This window comes from Bolinopsis microptera, chromosome 1 (genome assembly GCF_026151205.1).
Source record: "Bolinopsis microptera isolate Bmic1 chromosome 1, MBARI_Bmic_1.0, whole genome shotgun sequence".
NCBI classification, from domain to species: Eukaryota; Metazoa; Ctenophora; class Tentaculata; order Lobata; family Bolinopsidae; genus Bolinopsis; species Bolinopsis microptera.
The window spans coordinates 9,624,813-9,644,680 of NC_087072.1; the positions used below are offsets into that span (position 1 = coordinate 9,624,813).

The following is a 19,868-nucleotide window of genomic DNA, read 5'->3' on the forward strand; positions in this document are numbered from 1 at the left end:
AATTTACCAAACCGAAATTTACGCGGGAGATTGGACGTTCTGTATGTGATTTGATTTTAAAACTACTTTTAATTGAAACTACTTGATTACTTTTTGCCTCTTATGCACATCTGCCAAGTCAATGATATCGTTATTTTCCACGTGAAGTAGTTTAGAGTTTAGTCAACTAAACACGACTCAATTTAAGTCAGTGCACCACCACCTCAAATCAACCCACTCATCATGTTAAATTATCAACGCGGTTATTTGTTATTTTTCTCAATTCTCGAATCTCCCAACCTTGCACTATTGATGCTAGCCTGTTTATTTGTTTACTTTAGTATTAAAAATTTCACAATCCAAAATAATTAATGTATCAGTTAACTTGTTTATAGGTTTTTTAATCTATTTGTTAGTGATAAAACCAACTATGGCGTACGGAAATATTAAATGACATTCGGTCCGGTGCATTTCCTTAAAACTTAAAAATAATGCACCTTATCTGATTTATATGGTCGAAAATTACGTGAGCGGCGAGCGTAGAGGGTTTGACGAATATTTCCAAGATTTTTCAACCTTCCATTTCAGGCACTTGTATACCGCGCTCAAGTCGGGTCACCAGAGTACATGAGATTAAAAGATTCCCAAGAGATCTTCATGAAAAGATAAGGTAGGAATCCTACATCCTTACTAAGGAATTACAAACTTTAAGTTGAGACCACGAAAATAGATTTATCCTTCGCTTATCTTGTTACCTAATATTTAGATGGTTGCAGCATCTAATGAGGTACATTTTCATTGATCTTGACCGCCCTCTAAATGTACAGCCTTTAAAATCGTCAAAAAACCGGATCCAAGGATTTCGAACTTTTTGGGAAAAGTTGCCAAACGTTCATTAAATTATGAGTCAGGATGAAAGTGATTACATCGATTTGTTCTTTAGTTGTAACCCCTTCTTTCACTAGACGCTGATTGGGTATTCCCTGATTTCGGAAAAGGAAAGCTGCACTGGGAGGATGATATTGTGATGTTGTCACACTTTCTGGACAGAAAGTGCAGAGTTGAGGAGGACCATGTCAACTACATGAAGAGACATCCTGAGCTAAGGCCATCCTCGGAGATTTTTTACAGGTACTGGGGTATGGTAGAAACTGGATGTTAAGTAAACGAACCAAAAAACTAAAAGCTTTGTTGGATTTATTTTAATTAGAACCAAAACTTATCAAGTTACAGTCCACTTTCCTTGAGTTATTGGTGTATTAGTGTCTCAACAACTAAAAGCTGTAGATGACCAAAAAGGTTTTTAAAAACGGTAGAAATCTGGTAACTGCTTCCAAATGAGCTTTGAAGAGTAATTCTAATATGTTTCTTATCAGGGCACGTACCAGGGGGGGCTAGGGTGGGCGGCAGCCCCCCCCCCCCCCCCCCCCCCCCCCTCCCCACCCCCCCCCCCCCCCCCCCCCCCCCCCCCCCCGGAAAAATCGAACCCCCAGTAAAAAGATAAGCCCCCTAGTCCCCATCGGTCGCCTGGTAACTGGGCTGTGTTTATGACGGCAGTCAGTCAAAGATTTGAACTGTGGATTGTAAATTATGTCATTAAATCAAGCAACATTCTAGAAGCTTCTATAAATATAGTCAATGTGTCCCCTAGACCGTAGGAAATGTTAAAAAATCTTAAGACGATGAGGCCTCTGAGTAAGTCGTAAATTTCTGATTGGACGAATGAGATTGCTGTTGTGAAGTTACCAAAATTTACGTGAGTTCTGATTCTTTTCATCCAGTTTATTGCTGTCTACAAATTTCTTTAATGCAAGATGTGTCTAAAACACCCGTTGTTCGCAAAAATTTCCAAGGGGCTGCGCCCCCCTAGCCCCCCGCCAAGGGGCTCCGCCCATGAGACCCCGTGGGGGGCTGCGCCGCAGACCCCTGCCACAGCTTGCTCGCTTCGCTCGTGTCGCAGCTTGATTGGACGCGTCGACTCGCTCGCTTGCCGACAAGGCCCCCTCAAAGAAATCCTGGCTACGTCCCTGTTTCTTATCAAATCGAGATTGTTATCTAAACAGAGGGTTTCACTTCCAGTTCCTGTTGATGGAGAAGCCTAGTGATGTGAATCGAATTTGCAGCAGATTTCTTCTCTTCCTATTCTGCAACCGCAGCAATGAAACCCTCGTTTGCCCACTCAACTTCGTCAAACCAGTCAGCTATTCGATCGGAATAGATTGTGGATTAGCCAATCATCCATGTACATATTACTATATTCCTTTACTCTATTTGAAACATCAATCATCACATTTCTACAGTATTTGAATCAACTATTTGATCAACGAGTAAACATTATCTGCCTTCATCTCCTCTGCTTTTCTTGATTATTGAACACGAATTGCCATGAAGATAAGTCCTAGGACCCTACTGAATTTAAAGTTCTGTTTCGCCTCTTTGAATTACGTCAGAAATTTGATGTGAGTTGAACTTTCGTTACAGCTTAGAATCATGTATGAATCAGTTTTTTGTAACTTCATGTATGATTACAGATACCAAATGTGTATTTGTTAATGTAAGATAATTTGTAATTAAAAGATAGTAGAGGAAGCCGCCTGTCATTTAAATCATGATATTCTGTTGCATTTGTTAATAAATTTGGATTTTCATACGCTGTAAATATAACATGAACATTTCTCTTATCAGTTTTCATATGAACTCCTGAAGTATTAATGTTTGTCATTATTATGAGAGTGTGGTATTTATTCAGTAAACACTTCTTCTTTCTAGTTTCTATTTCTTTATTGTAATAAACAGCATATTTTCTTTTTGTCGACAATCTTATCATATAAAGCGGGAGAGGCTTTGAGGTCTATAAAATTTGAATCAATGAAGTGCACTAATCTTGTCTGTTGTCACACGTTGGTAGACCCGCCGCGCACGATGTGCGCGGCTTGTATCGTGCTTTCGCCACTTAAGTGAAACGAACAATGGGGGTCACGACGTGATACACCACTAATCCACGGATGATAAAGCGACATTCCAGACGTTTGCCTTGACCCACGCTGCAATAAACCCCCCCTTTTTGATCGGCGCGGCGACGGCCGGAGTGCACGAGAGAGGTATCGTATACAACGTTGTAGCAAACGTTGCCTGACCTGACACATACACAGCTTGCCTCACTGCTCAAGTCGCGAAACCTAATTTTTGTTTTTTTTTTTAATAAAAAAATTTCAAATTTTTTTTTTTTTTTTATTTTTTTTTTTTATTTTGTTTTCCGGGTTTTTCATTCGTGGCCTCTTCTGTCTTCGCAAAAATTAGGTAAGCTGATCGTGAAGTAAAAAACACTTTTAAGCGCCCTATATATTAGATTTAGAGATCTCTCGAGCAAGTGTGCAACAGGCCAACATGTTAACCGGGGTGTTTACTCGTAAAATATTTTTTCCGACCGTCGACCGAGGTCAACTCGGAGCGCGCCGCGTCCTTGGTAGTTATAAACCTTACAAAACAACTGCAATTGCAACAACATCTACATTGTACTTCATGCTTTAATTTCTCCATTATTGATGGAACTGTTATGCCGGCCGGAGCGCGCTTAGTTATACGTGCCCCGTTTAATTGACCGATGGTCAATTTATCGCAGCTCGGCGCCGGCACAGTAGCGGCATCTCGCGATCGACTGTGAGAGCCTCATGAACGTGCGCGGCCGCGGCACAGTAACGCATCGCGCTACAAGTGGCCCAGTATATGCGCAATTGCACTACGGACCGCGCTGTGCGCATCCAAATTGCAATTGTATGCAAATATTTGGAAGACTTCGCCGCTTCGACGCGCCGCGCAAACTACAAACTGGCATTTGCTAGCAAACGATTCTCGGACGGATTGACATTGTAAATCAAGCAAATAATATTTCTCGCAACCACTGTGACTCTTAGTAGAGATGGCAAAATGTTCGGTTATCTGGGCATTGCGAGCTGCGAAGCGGTTGACCATCGCGCTTGACCATTGTTATGGTCTGGCCCGGCTTGCGCGCTAACTTCGTTAGGCAGTTCGTCATAACATTTCGAGAAGAAAGCGGGCGCGCGCTACTTCGAAGAATGTAGACGTGAGGTTGGGATTCTGAGTGGAGCAACTGATTGGATCGTATTAGCGACCTGGATAAGAGCTGAAATTCCCGTCGGATATAGCAACGACCAGATTAAGACCAGATTTGGTTCTTTTCTCGAAGCTTCCAAGAGAGTAATCTGGTGGGAGCTTACAGTACCGTCGGAGAGGAGGATTAGCTGAATCCATTCCGCTTGTAGACTGAAGCTTGAAGGCTATAACAGTCTACAGCGGAAATACAAGCATAATGGCGTGGTCATGTTCAGCTTTGCTGTTGAGGTTGGTGGCTAGGAGGTGTGTCGCAGCAAGTTTGGAGAGTGCTTCAAGGAAGATTGGTCTGACTGGAAGGAGCCCTCAAGAAGTTGGTCCAGAGATTGTGGGAAGATGCAGCCATTGTTTCAAGATGGATTTATCTGCTGTCTAGGAAAAGAGAGTGGGAGATGAGAGCTGTTTGAGCTTTATGACTTCCACAAACAGCAAAGGTGCCATTAAGTAAACTCAAGTGTAAATCGCGAGCTTGCAGGTATCCTCGGGTGATTGTCAGATCAGATGGTGGTCCAAGAGAGACGCGGAGTGCTGGGGAACCTGACAGAAAACCGTTATCGCAATGAAAGCCCGAAACGGTGTTGTCAGGTTTGTGTCCTGAAGATTCTGATCAAGGCAGGGTTGAGTCTACACGTGTCGACACTGCTGATGCTCTGTTAGATGCGAGAAGACACTTGATGTAAAGGGGTTGGGGAAAAAAATAGGTTATGTCTAAGAAACAGCGTGTTTTGTGGTCGGGTGGCGGTTGAACGCATGTAAAATGGGAGGGTATATCCGTACTTCGTGCTAGTGATGCAGTCCTTGGCCCGGTAGCTAAGGCTTCCGTTTCTCGCTCATTTGGGCTTCCGATGGGGCTTGTGACCTCTGCGGGGGTCAATGCAGGTGGAGGGACATGGCCGAACCAGGGAGTATAGGTTGTGTTTGGGAGATAGAGTAGGGTTGGTTTGGTGTTGGCCTTTGCAGTTTTAACTGTTCTTCACCTATGCTAAGTTGGCGTTTCTGCAGACTAAATACTGGAAACGTCAGTAGCGTTTTTGAGCTTGTTTTATCTTTCAAAAGTATTCCAGGTGGTTAATCTATAAGTGTATATATTGACTCTAATACATTGCAAACTAATTTATTTCGATTCATGAAGTTTAAAGAAGTTACCAGCAATGCGCGCAATTTGGGGAAATGTGCTTTCGGCGGGGATATAACTGCGCCATAATACAATAATAATATATGTAGATTGTAGGTATTAATTAAAATAATGATAAAGTTAGTATACAGGGAATTAAATCAACCAAAAAAAGAATAATATTTTAGAGGTTGGGCTAGTTTGCGCGGCGCGTCGATAGCGGCCGAAGTCCGATAGAAAAGGTAAAGATCAAAACATAATGAAGCACGATAAAAATCTAAGCCAAATTAGTGTCTTTTGTTTGACCATTGTCAATTGTTAATGGTCTGGCCCTGGCCGCGCGTACTTCGTTAAGGGATATACTCGTTAAAATATCAGTTTCGTCGACGTGTCCACTCGGCGCGCGTCCTGGTAGGTTGTAAGGCACTTGCCATCGGGCAATAAATATTTCGAGAAGAAAGCGGCTTGCTCGCTACTAGAAGAATTTTAGCCGAGTAACATACGTCAATTCTTTTGTCCAGCCATTGCGTTACATTTACGCCGAGCTGCTGATGATGATTGACATCGTCAATTAAACATTCGCTCGAAACAGTTGGTATCAGTAATACATATCAACATCAGTGGAAGAAAGTTCCATGCAACCGGTGCATGGCTCCAGAAAACGTCGTCATCCTTTTGACTTTTTATTCGTTGTATCTTGAGCATTGAGGATGGTCAACTGGGTCTCTGCGACCTGGTCATGGTGGTTTGAAAGTTTCTGTATCCTCAACATCCAGATTCAGTAATGCTTTGAGAGTTAACCAGGTGTAGTACAGTGAACTGATTTGTGGGTTTAATAGACAAAGAAGTTCGTGGTCTTAGGGAGTATGTGGGCTTCTTAAGAAGCAACCCAAGTCCGTGGTTCGTTCTTCATATGTTTTAGGATGACAGAACAATTAACATATTTAGTTGACTCAATATAATGTTTATTTCTAAATCGTGCAATAGAAGTTTTGTACTCGCATTTGCTATTGATAACTTGCGAATAAGGTATTCAATACTCATGAGCAAAATTGCCAAATGTCTGTCCTTATGTTTGAAACCATAATTGCTGTCTTCACAATTCACATGTTGTCCTAAAGTACGTATTTTCTACACCATTCATGAACTCTGTTAATCAGTTATTACAGTGTTAGTTGCACCCTCGCTATCTTTTTTAATCCCCCAGTTAGCTTTTTTTTTTAAAGAGGACTCTATTAACAAAACGGAGTAGTTCGCTGTTTATTAGTTCTCATGATTTGAAATACTGATATCTGGATATTATCCGGTGGAGAGACAAGGACAAGTGAAACAAGGTAGTTAGGAGTTAAGGGCGAATTTTCGGCGTCAACGCCTCTTCAGGCTCAAATTATTTGTTATATAGTGTGTTGAAAAGTTATTAAAAGTATTAAATTAAAAGTTTTATACTTTCAACACTACTATATAACAAATTTAATTTGAGCCTGAAGATTGGCCGTTGACGCCGAAAAATTTGCCCTTACTCCTAACATCCTTGTTTACTTGTCCTTGTTCTTCCACCGGATTAATTCAGATTCAGAGACTCTTTAACATGTAAAATAATTTGACAATTATGTTAGTTATTGAATTTGTTTGTTTTTTTTAATGACGAGGCTGTGAAATGTTCACAGTCTGATAATGAGGAAATCAGAAAGAATGTATAAAATAGTGATGATGTTTATGTCATTATTCTTTAATCTAATCTAATCTAATCTTTAACATTTATGTTTGTAATGCAGACATGGGATACTTTAGATTTTGCAACCAAATCAGATGACTTTTCGTTGGATCAGGCCAAAAGATGTATGGTATACTAAAGCCGAATTATAAACTGTATAGTGGATTGTCTTGCAATTTGATTGAAATAAATTTTCGTGCACATACCGAATGAATGGTTAATAATTTAATATATAAGTAGACCAAGCTCTGTGCACGGGATGCTTCCTGGAAGAAACCAGTTTTTGAGCGGGGCACCTACTAAAGCCCAAATGCAGATTATAATAATCCATATTACTAGGAAATTAATCAGAAAATCGAATACATCAAATTAATATGATTTTTATAGGGTAGTAACCAGATTTACTATGCAAAATGCCTCAACCAATAGTGTAAATTTATATAAAATTAGTGGAAACAAATTTTAGTGAAACAAATTAAAAATTTTATCTTTATTTTACAAGCATAATATAATAATATTTATAAGCCTCCGTTTTGAAAGTTTTTTAAATTTTGATACATTAACATTTCTTATTTATCAAAAATTAATTTTAACAAGTCAATAACTGGCCGCCAAAGCCGCGCATTCTTGAAAACAGGATTAACTTGATTATAGTTATACGACTATGTAAATTTAAAACTATCTTTTAAATAAATAAATTATAATTTTACCGAAGTCCAAAGCCAGCTTTGAAAAATTTACTATAAGGGGGGGGGGGGGTGACATGTCTCCAATGTCTCCCGCACCTTATCTTTTCGAAAAAGACAAAAGACATTGGAGACATTGGAGACATTGGAGACATTGGAGACACAGCTTTTGGAGACATTGGAGACATTGGGGACATTGGGGACATTAGGGACATTAGAGACACAGCTTTTGGAGACATTGGAGACATTGGGGACATTGGGGACATTGGAGACATTGGGGACATTGGGGACATTAGGGACATAAAATGGATATTAGGGGCATTGGAGACATTGGAGACACAGCTTTTGGAGACTCCTCCTCCTCCTCCTCCTCCTCCTCCTCCTCCTCCTCCTCCTCCTCCTCCTCCTCCTCAGTCCTCCTCAGTCCTCCTCAGTCCTCCTCAGTCCTCCTCAGTCGTTCTCCTCCTCCTCCTGAGTCCTCCTCCTGGGACCTGGGTCCTCCTCCTGGGTCCTCCTCCTGGGTCCTCCTCCGGACTTCCTGGGTCCTCCTCCTCCTGGGTCCTCCTCCTCTTCATCCTCCTCCTCTTCCTCCTCAATCATCAGTCCTCCTCAATCCTCCTCCTCATCCTTCTCGTCAGTCCTCCTCCTCCTCAGTCCTCCCCAAGTCCCCCTCCTCCTCAGTCCTCCCCCAGTCCCCCTCCTCCTATTCAGTCCTCCTCCTCCTCCTCCTCAGTTCTCCTCAGTCCTCCTCCTTCTCAGTCCTCCACCTGAGTCCTCTTCCTGAGTCCTCCTCCTGAATCCTCCTCATCTTCCTGAGTCCTCCTCCTCCTAGGTCCTCCTCCTTCTCCTCCTCCTCCTCCTCCCTCTCAGTCATCCTCCTCAGTCATCCTTCTCAGCCATCCTCCTCAGCCATCCTCCTCAGCCATCCTCCTCAGCCATCCTCCTCAGCCATCCTCCTCAGCCATCCTCCTCAGCCATCATCCTCAGCCATCATCCTCAGTACTCCTCAGTCCTCGTCCTCAGTCCTCATCCTCCTCCTCAGTCCTCCTCCTCATCCTTCTCCTTAGTCCTCCTCCTCCTCAGTCCTCCCCAGTCCCCCTCCTCCTCCTATTCACTCCTCCTCCTCCTCCTCAGTTTTCCTGAGTCCTCCTCCTGAGTCCTCCTCCTCCTCCTGAGTCCTCCTCCTGGGTCCTCCTCCTCCTAGGTCCTCCTCCTTCTCCTCCTCAGTCCTTCTCCTCCTCCTCCTCAGTCCTCCTCCTCCTCCCTGTCAGTCATCCTCCTCAGCCAATCTCCTCAGTCCTCCTCAGTCCTCCTCCTCCTCCTCAGTCCTCATCCTCAGTCCTCCTCTTCAGTCCTCCTCCTCCTGGGTCCTCTTCATCCTCCTCCTCTTCCTCCTCAGTCCTCAGTCCTCCTCCTCATCCTTCTCGTCAGTCCTCCTCCTCCTCAGTCCTCCCCAGTCCCTTTCCTCCTCCTCCTATTCAGTCTTCCTCCTCCTCTTCCTATTCAGTCCTCCTCCTTCTCATTCCTCCTAAGTCCTCCTCCTGAGTCCTCCTCCTCTTCCTCCTGAGTCCTCCTCCTGGTTCATCCTCCTCCTAGTTCCTCCACCTTCTCCTTCTCCTCCTCAGTCCTTCTCATCCTGCTCCTCCTCCTCAGTCATCCTCTTCAGTACTCCTCAGTCCTCCTCCTTCTCAGTCTTCCTCAGTCCTCTTCCTGAGTTCTCCTCCTCCTCCTGAGTCCTCCTTCTGGGTCCTCCTCCTCCTAGGTCCTCCTCAATCTCCTCCTCAGTCCTACTCCTCCTCCTCAGTCCTCTTCCTCCTCCTCCTCCCTCTCAGTCATCCTCCTCAGCCATTCTCCTCAGCCATCCTCCTCAGTCCTCCTCAGTCCTCATCCTCCTCCTCAGTCCTCCTCCTCCTGGGTCTTCCTCCTCTTCATCCTCCTCAGTCCTCAGTCCTCCTCCTCATCCTTCTCGTCAGTTTTCTTCATCCTCAGTCCTCCCCAGTCCCCCTCCTCCTCCTCCTCCTATTCAGTCCTCCTCCTCCTCAGTTCTCCTCAGTCCTCTTCCTTTTCAGTCCTCCTGAGTCCTTCTCCTCCTCTTCCTCCTGAGTCCTCCTCCTGGGTCCTCATCCTCCTAGGTCCTCCTCCTTCTCCTTCTCCTCAGTCCTTCTTCTCCTCCTCCTCCCTCTCAGTCATCCTCCTCAGTCATCCTATTCAGCCATCCTCCTCAGTACTCCTCAGTCCTCCTCCTTCTCTGTCCTCCTCAGTCCTCTTCCTCAGTCCTCCTCCTCAGTCCTCCTCCTCATCCTTCTCGTCAGTCTTCTTCATCCTCAGTCCTCCCCCAGTCCCCCTCCTCCTCCTCCTATTCAGTCCTCCTCCTCCTCAGTTCTCCTCAGTCCTCTTCCTTTTCAGTCCTCCTGAGTCCTCCTCCTCCTCTTCCTCCTGAGTCCTCCTCCTGGGTCCTCATCCTCCTAGGTCTTCCTCCTTCTCCTTCTCCTCAGTCCTTCTTCTCCTCCTCCCTATCAGTCATCCTCCTCAGTCATCCTCCTCAGCCATCCTCCTCAGTACTCCTCAGTTTTCCTCCTTCTCTGTCCTCCTCAGTCCTCTTCCTGAGTCCTCCTCCTCCTCCTCCTCCTGAGTCCTCCTCCTGGGTCCTCCTCCTCTTGGGTCCTCCTCCTCCTATGTCCTCCTCCTCAGTCATCCTCCTCAGCCATCCTCCTCAGCCATCCTCCTCAGCCATCCTCCTCAGCCATCCTCCTCAGTACTCCTCAGTCCTCCTCCTTCTTAGTCCTCCTCAGTCCTCTTCTTGAGTCCTCCTCCTGAGTCCTCATCCTCCTCCTTCTCCTCCTGAGTCCTCCTCCTGGGTCATCCTCCAAAAGCTTTGTCTCCAATGTCTCTTATGTCCCCAATGTCTCCAATGTCTCCAATGTCTCCAAAAGCTGTGTCTCCAATGTCTCCAATGTCTCCAGGACATGTCTCTGCACCCTATCTTTTCAAAAAAGACAAAAGACATTGGAGACATTGGAGACATGTCACCCCCCCCTATAAGATCATAATATATCTTCAACTTTAAATATTTATAATGCAACAATTCATTAATCTGTAAACACGCGTACTCCAGCCCCTAAACGCATCAATTGTTATGCGGCGCGGCTCAAGCCGCGCACGCACGTATTATTTTATACTGTTTGCTTTCTAATAAATATCGTGCCAATGTGTACGTCTAAATTGTAAACGTTCATGTTTTGTGTAAAGTGAATCCAATTGGGACTAGTGACAAGGATAAGGACCCAAGTGCCTGTACGGCTTTTTCGGACCCCTGTGGACCACTACTCTTGAAATCACTCTACAACATTGAACATCTATATCTACTACGTCATTTGGCAATTATTTGTTATTGTCATTAATCTAACTGTCTAATTAATTGCCGAGGGGGAAGAGTAAACGCTTCACATTAAAATTCAATATACAAAATTCAAAACCATCAATACGGTATTAAATATTATGGACAAATCTATAGATCTATTTCGTAGTCATATATTCACATGATTTGCTTTATATTATCTTAATACTGTAATGAAGTACAGTAGAATTCAAATTCCATATCATCATTAAACCTCAATAGTCAATATAATAGCCCAAGCAAAATTAAATAACTTCTTATATACCTTACTGTCATACTACAAATTAATTAAACATTTGAAATCTGTTAACCAGAGAATAAATTTCTAAACCTAATGCAAGTGAAATAATTTAGATGCAATAATGAATGCCTAATGTGAGTTTCATCTGTCAATGTCCTTGTAAAACAGTCTGTACAAGAGATATGAGTAACTAATATAGAAGAAAAAACAGGAAGTTGTCGTCTGTTGAAAAATAAATAAAATATCTAGAATATAGATTAGAATATAAAATAACATTAAGTCAATGTGTCGTCAATAAACTGTACAATTATCAAATGTTAAAACTGGGTGATACAGTCACCAAAAATTAATACTAAGTATAATAAGTTAATAAATTAAATGTGGTCTATAAAACTACCACTAGGTATAATAGGTCAATAAATTAAAAGTGGTTTATAAAACTACCACTGTGAGAACCCCTTCCCAGTTAAAACATGTCAGGCATGTGAAAAATCAATCAGAATGGTAAGGTGGTAAAAAAGGGAATATCCTTTCGATACATCAATTATATATGCCTCAGACTTAAAAGAATTAGAAGATACTTAGTTATCGTCGACTATGATTGCAGTGTAAAATTTGTCACATGAATTGTCAACGGTATAATTAGGGTCTGTTGTTATAGATGAGAGTAGCTGTTTCTTATACGAATCACTAAAGCTTTTAACATCGGGCAGATTTCGTAGATCTGTTGGAACATTATTCCAACATTTTGCCCCCAAGTATTGAAAGTTTTTATGTGATGTTGATCTATTAACATATAGGTTGCAGCTTTCGCCGCTCCTACTACCTCCTGATATGTAACTAAATTTGTTCATAAAGTTTGTAGGACAATTGTCATGGATGATTCTAAACATATAATTTGACAGATGGAGTTGTCGTCTAAGATGGAGTGGTAACCATTTCATGTCTCTATAAACATTAAGGCTGCTCTCTGTTTGTGGAACGTTGAGAGCTATTTTGGCTACCTTTTTGTACAGAGTGTCAAGTTCAGCAAGTTTTGTCTTGCCAGCTCTACAATAGATCGTGTCTAAATAATCGAATTGTGGCAACATGAGTGCATTGGCAAACATTTTCCTATATTTAATGGGTAGCAGTGCTTTACTTCTATACATGGCACCAATTCTTTTCATGACCTTCCTAATAATATAATCTACATGGCTTTTGAAGTTTAATTTACTATCTAGAATGAGGCCAAGATATTTTGTCTCTTTGCACTCCTTGATTGTGAAAGTTACCTCATTACATTCAATGGTTAATTCATCATGCTGATCAACAGAATCAAACAATTGCAATAGGAATTCAGTCTTCTTTTCATTGAGTGATAATTTATTAACATTTAACAGCCATTTAAAGATTGTCATAAGTTCTATTTTCATGTTTATAAATGTGCTTCTGCAGGTTTGATCAAAGAATAGTGCACCATCATCTGCAAATAGAAAGGGCTTAGATAGGTTGCAGGCATAAATGATGTCATTTATGAAGATACTAAATAATATAGGCCCAATGATGCTTCCTTGTGGTACACCACTCAGAACTTCTAAAAATGAGCTTAGTTTGCCATTGATCCTAGTGCATTGATATCTACAAGATAAGAAGTTCTTAAACCAGGTTAAAGCAATGCCACCAATTCCATAATATGCCAATTTTTGAAGCAATATTTCATGATTCACTGTGTCAAAGGCCTTCTTAAGATCAAGAAAGATGATTCCTGGTTTATAAGACTTAGATTTACTCATATATATTTCGTCCATCAGATCGTACATCAAATAAGTTGTGGAGTGATTTTTCCGAAAGCCATATTGATGCCGGATGAAAAGTTTGTTCTCTTCCATGTAATCAGTGAGTTGCTTGCCGACAAAGTATTCTATAAGTTTTCCTACAAGTGGAAGGATGGATATTGGCCTGTAATTATTAGGATCATCTTTCATTCCTGCCTTATGGATGGGAGTTACTCTAGCTTTTTTACAAAGGGTTGGTACAACACCTGTATTAAGGCTCAAATTGACAATATGGGTAAGTGGCTCAACTATGTATGGTACAGCTTGCTTAAGTAAAAATAGAGGCACATCGTCATATGAGGCCTTGTCATTCTTGGGCGTTTCGACATACATTAGGATATCAGTTTCATTTATTTCTTGGAATCTATCAAATGAGATGTTAGAAGTTCTAGGAGGTAAAAAATCAGTAAAACTAACTCTTTCAATATTGGGGGCCTGATTTTGTAATCTTGATCCAACATTTGCAAAATGAAAGTTAAATAGCTCAGGATCATTCTCATTGATAGTTTGACAATTATTTGTACCAGGGGTCATATTTGATGCCAGTTTGATAGTTTTCCATATCCCTTTAAGATCATTCTTGGCACTTTTAACTTGTAGATCATCGATTACATTAGCCTTTTTGCAGGTTTTAGCTAATTTATTTCTAATATTTCTCTGAATCTTGTAGCAATCCCAGCAATTAACTTTGACCAGACTCCAGCAGTCCTACATCAAAGATCATCACTGTATTCTGATTTCCATAGGTAGAGCTGTGAGCTCAATATTATAATTTCAAGATTTGAATCCAATTTTGCAAGAGGTTATGGTACCATTGCTTGCGCCAATGTACCTTGTTGTGAGTGCACTATTTTTAGATTTAATGATAATGTGATTGTGCTAAAAAATTCAAGTTGATTTTTAATTCATTTTCCTCTACAGCAAAATGCTCACCCCAGAAGATGACTTGGAGCTCCTGAACAGTGAAGGTCAAGCAGCAGATGAGAGCAAGTTTGCTTCTTTCTTTTTAGGACCTACTTACAGAGCGATCAAGGATGTCGTTTGGGCCACTGGCTTGGTTGTTATCTGCCTGTGTATAGCTGCACTGATTTTTACATACACGGAAAGAAATTGGGAAATTTTAGACAGCTCCATAGGTGAAGGAGAGTGGGACAGGGGATATATAGATACCTTAAAGTTCAAGGATCTGAGAATGAGATATGAGGACATTGATGAAGCTTTACTTGGTAACAAAACAGACGTTGCTAGATATGAGGTTATTGTAAAGCAGCAGTGCCTCACAAAGAGGAATGTGTTTGATTTCATGTGGCATTTTGGAGGTTCAGTTGATTATGTTATATCTGTTCTCACTACTACTGGCTGGGGAGTCATGATTCCTGTTTCCGCAGGTGGTAAATTCTTCACGATAGTCTATTTCCTAGCAGGAATTCCCATCATTTTGCTCTTTCTCTACTCCTTGGTGGACATAATTGATACAGTGTTCACCAAACTTAGGCACAATCTTGCAGACAGGATCAAAACATATGAGGATAACCCTGACGGCTGGGCATTATATTCAGTAAGTGGGATACTGTTTGCTCTACTCACTCTGGTGGTGCTTCTTTGTGCTGGCATCTCTGCAAGACGTGAACACAAGTGGAGTATTGAGGGGGCTGACTTTGTTCCTGGATGGGCTGATGATGGAAAAGGGAATTGGGTGTACTGGGATGCTTTTTATTTCCAAATCGTATCTATGCTTACAGTTGGTTATGGAGACTTCCATCACCGGGCTTATGACACTTCGTTTGGAGCATGCCAGTTCTTCTTTGTCTTCATACCTATCTGTTTGTTTTTGGCACTTTCCAAAACAATTGTAAACCAGTTCAAAGAAAAGAGGGCTCCTAAACCTGTCAGCACAGCAGGCCATCAATAAAGGACATAGTGAAATTATGTGAGTATTGTGAAGTGTACCCACAGTTTTTCGAACGTTGTGATAATTTCACCAATTTTCCTCCCTGCTTGTATCTGCCTTAGATTGTCATTTTCATAACTGCATCTGGTCCTAATTGTGCTGTGAATTTTAGTTTTCTCAGTTGATCAGTACTCAGTTTTGGAGCTAAACTGCTGATCAAATTTCATTGTGTTTTTTAAACCAACCGAAGCCGAACCCTTATTCCATATAATTTTAGATTTCAATATTATTGTATTCATAGACAGATAGTTTAACTTAATTTTTACTGATCATATGATATGATACTAATAGATTCCAGTTATAGATCAGCTCATTTTGGGCCTCTAATGCTCTTTTACAGCTGGCGATAGGTTGGTTAATGGTTTTAGAATTATAAAAAATTATTTCATAAGTAGTAAGTTGATTATAAGATGAATTGTTAATTTCTATAATTGAAGGTTACATGCTATATCCAGTTGACAAGTGACTTCAAAGTACAAACTATAGATCATAGAATAAAAAATACAGAATTTAGAATTTTAAAATAAGAAGTGTAATTTATGTAAATATTTAATTTTCTGACTCACTCTCATTCTCGATGACGTAGAATAATTGTTCAGAGCATGATTTTAGTAGTATGAAAATTTTTAGAATTTTTAATAATGCATGAGAATTATTTGATCGAGCATTTCCCAGCATTAAGATTAAAGATGCATTAGAAAATTAGAAAACTATATGGACACGTTCATTTGAGTTTGAGGATATTGGTAAACAAAAATAATAGCGTTTTTGACGATAGTGGCTTAATTTTGACATCTATTAACCTAGCACGTTCAGAAGTTCTGAACATTAGCCACGCAACCCATACTCCCATATGCACCGCTCAGAAAGAAAATCTATTGTTGTTAGGCACTATAATGTTTCAAATGTCACATTTTGTGTGACTTAGTTAACTGCAGTTGTCTAATTATCATTCCTTGGTCTGAAATATAGTAAATTAGGTCAATCTAACAATTATGATACAACATTGGTTAAAGGGCACGGATCGAACGGTTACAAGGCAATATTTGGGTAACTTTGTCACACTCATGATACCATACCTCTATTCTACTGTGAGGTGTCCTAAAAACCCTTTCAACTCATTATTTTATGGTTGCTCTACCAAGCATAGCCCTAAAATATGTTGTTTTGAATAGTTAGCTAATACAGGCACTTGGTTATTGGGAAATGAGGTTAATTCTGTCACAATATATGAAATTTAAAATTTTGGGCGAATAATTTATATCTGATTTTGGTTTGAAAGGCGGGAAAATTTTATATGATGACAATGTAGTTGATGCAAGTTAAGATCAGTTGATGTTTACATTGTCACAAAATATTATACGAAATCGTAAATAGATTAAAAACAATGATTATAGAATGAAATAGTCTCTTATAATAACTCTTATAATAACTGATGTGACAAAGTAAACATGTCTTGCCCCTATTTTGAAGATCTATATTCTATACCTCTATTAGAATATTGTCCAGAACATCAGAGCTTAAGTTTAACAATTTTAGGTTAAATTTGTCAAAGTCACTAAAAATGTGACAAAATTAACTCTTCATGCCCCAACAATTTCAAGATAGTGTGTAAAAATTAGCATAGGCTGCTTTATTACCTATATAAATCAATCCAAACTACAAAAAATATATGTTAATGTGATGACGATTACCTAACTCTTATAATAACTGATGTGACAAAGTAAACATGTCTTGCCCCTATTTATATTTTGAAGATCTATAACTCTATTAGAATTCAACAATCTTTCAGAAACGATTGGAAGAATATTGTCCAAAACATAAGAACTCAATTTTTAAAATTTAGATTAATTTGTCAAAGACATCGAAAATGTGACAAAATTAACTTTCCCTGCCCCAACGGCCAACAGTATCAAGATAGTGTGTTAAAATTGGCATAGGATTTATTACAGGTATATTAAAGTATTAATCGATCCAAACTACGAAAAATATCTTTAAATCTGATGACGATTACCTAACTCTTATAATAACTGATGTGACAAAGTAAACATGTCTTGCCCCTATTTTGAAGAACTATACTTCTATTAGAATACTATGTAACTTTATCATCAAAAAAATTTCGATAAACTAGTTATTTGCCAGCAAGGAGCTAACAGAGTTATAATAATTTTTTGTGACGAAATTACCCTATTTTTGACCATGTAGCGGTAGTTTAATTGTGACACTGTTAACATATTACCACCTGATAATGATTTATGTGACTGGTGCATGGTACTAGCAGTGTTGTTTGATCCATAGTACGTATAATATAAGGGGTTTAAGCTGGTATATCATTATTTGTTCAATTTCACACATGTTCAGATATTATCAAGATTGTGTGACAAAGTAAGCTTGGTTGTGCCTTCTGTGTTTTAATTCCTTACGACTATATGATATAATAACAATTCCCAGCACTTCCAGGCCATCAAATAAACTTACACTACTCAGCATTGCTTATCAGGGTGCCCTAAACATTCATCACATATTTTCTTTAATGTGTGACAGAGTAAACCTGAATGCACCATCTAACGAAAAAAAGTCGTCAAATATGTAGGTAATGGTCATATGTACCCATCCAATCAACTGGACACTCAAAAATTTGGTCAAAAACGGCAGCAAGGGGTCCATATTTACTCCGTCACATGTTTATAGTGTGACAATGTAACCATCTCCGTGCCGGCCGTATTTAAGCGATATCTTATCACCTGATTAAGATATCCTTATGTGACAAAGTTAGCCTAGAGGATGAGACGATTATCCTAACCATCAAGGGTTTAAGTAATTTCATAGTGTGACAAAGTCAACTACACTGTGCCTTTTAATAGGGTCACTTATATTTACCAATATCCTCAAACTCAAATGAACGTGTCCATATCGTTCTTATTATGTTATATATGAATTTTAAATTGTATGAAAATTTTACTTTTAATTTGCGATCTGATTTTATTATGTGATTACTTAGTTTGCTTTGATATCATTGTAAATAGCTGTGATATAAAGTTGATAGTTAGTATGATGATTATTATAAGAATATGACAGTAGATGATAATTTTTCTTATATCAAATACTTGTTATTGCTGTTATACTTTACGTAATATTATCTACAAATTTATTATTTTCTGACCCAATTATGTTTTATTCTAAAACTCTCCTTCCTTGGTCAGATGCCTAAAATTTTCAGTGAAAATAATGTTCAACTAGGCTAGGGAACATATATAATGAAAAGTTCCCCAAATTTGAGATGAAATTCAGAGTTATGACATCTTGACATCTGGTTCTCTTTGACGTGCCATGATTTAAAGTGTTAAATGCTATTTCATGTATAACCTTGATCGATTGAAATATTCAGATGACTTCACCAAGTACCATAATATATAACTATGATATAATATATATTATACTAGAAACCCGCCGCTAGTCGAAAGCTTTGTTCGAGGAAATTTTAAACATCAGTTATGTTTTAATTTCTCTTCATCATATAGCCCCAAAACGATACTTTTTACCGCATCAAAAAATTTCAATCACAACCAAAGTTATAAATATATATAGGTATATAGCGTCATGAGGGTTAATGTGAGCTAGTTGTGAAATTCTGACGTAGCATACAGCATAACACCGCACGTTGAAATCCGCTGTAGTCGAAAATTTTATTAAAGGACACTATAAGGGAGCGAATTTATCGTTCGAATTTATCGGTCATCGCTAGTCAATGGTCAAACAATCCAACAAATATGCTTTAGTTGCCGAACCCTGCTTCACTGAAAATATATGAATTACACATTTGAATGAGTCACGGTGTCTGAACTTTTTCATATCTTTAACTCTCACAGCAAATCGATTGTGCAGAGATCTCCGTTTAGCAGGTCTAGATCCAAGAAAGGGCATTGAAAAACAACAACAGATGAGTAAAATATGTTAATCGTTGGAAGATATTTCAATCGAGAATGACAGTCAATTGAATTATTGCCAGGCATTTAAAATGGCACGTGATGTTTAACTGCGCAAAGTTATTTGCGTAATTAGGAAACAACAATATTTTTGTTGATTGTGTGTGCGCGGCGTAATGTCAGCATTGTGTGTAGCTCTAGCGAAGAAACCCGCTAGTCGAAAGCTTTGTTCGAGGAAATTTTAAAAATCAGTTATGTTTTAATTTCTCTTCATCATATAGCTCTGTTATACTGTAGACATAATGGAATTTATCTAACAATGGCGACAGCGTTGTTAGTATTCGGATTCCCAAAACGATACTTTTTACCGCATCAAAAAATACCAATCACAAACAAAGTTATAAGAAGTCATAGCGTGAGCATAAATGTGAGCTAGTTTTGAAATTATGACGTAGCATACAGCATAACAACGCGCGTTGTTAATCTGTGGTTGCTCGCGCACGTGCATTTTAACGTTGCTACTAGGCTATCCACTCCGATAATCGTTACCGATAATTATCTCCGATAATTCGTTAAAAAGGGTTATCTGTTTATCTAGATAAAACATATTTTTATCGGTATAAAAATTCACTAGAAATTACCGAAAAAACTGCCACAATACCGTAAAATTTTAAAGAAATATTAATGTTTTTTTTAATAGTATGATAGAAGAGGTAGTTTACTTAAATGTGAGCTACACAAATGTTTATTTACATTTGTATACCTATGGAACTGTAGAACTGTAGAACTGTAGAACTGTAGAACTGTAGAAGTCTAGAGAAAGTTATTGACATTGTTATCTTGAGGCTAGGGTGCTGGCGTTCTACCTTATAACCATTCTGGAGACAGGAACGAGCATGTTACTGTTAACAA

The 19,868-nt window shown here is 39.6% G+C and overlaps 2 protein-coding genes across 2 annotated transcripts in view; both read left to right on the forward strand.

Annotated features, from left to right (window-relative positions):
- The window catches only part of LOC134813468 (ciliogenesis-associated TTC17-interacting protein-like), a 98,227-nt gene that overhangs the window by 23,013 nt on the left and 55,346 nt on the right, over positions 1-19,868 (forward strand). The gene's annotated exons all lie outside the window — the stretch shown is intronic.
- On the forward strand, positions 14,005-16,045 carry LOC134814810 (potassium channel subfamily K member 3-like). Its single transcript, XM_063823098.1, has one exon. It carries the CDS (start codon positions 14,005-14,007, stop codon positions 14,989-14,991), a length of 987 nt encoding a protein of 328 aa, XP_063679168.1. The 3' UTR covers positions 14,992-16,045.

Bases quoted from the DNA above. Each gene is read 5' to 3' on its own strand.
- LOC134814810 (XM_063823098.1), top strand. From the start codon at position 14,005: ATGCTCACCCCAGAAGATGACTTGGAGCTCCTGAACAGTGAAGGTCAA.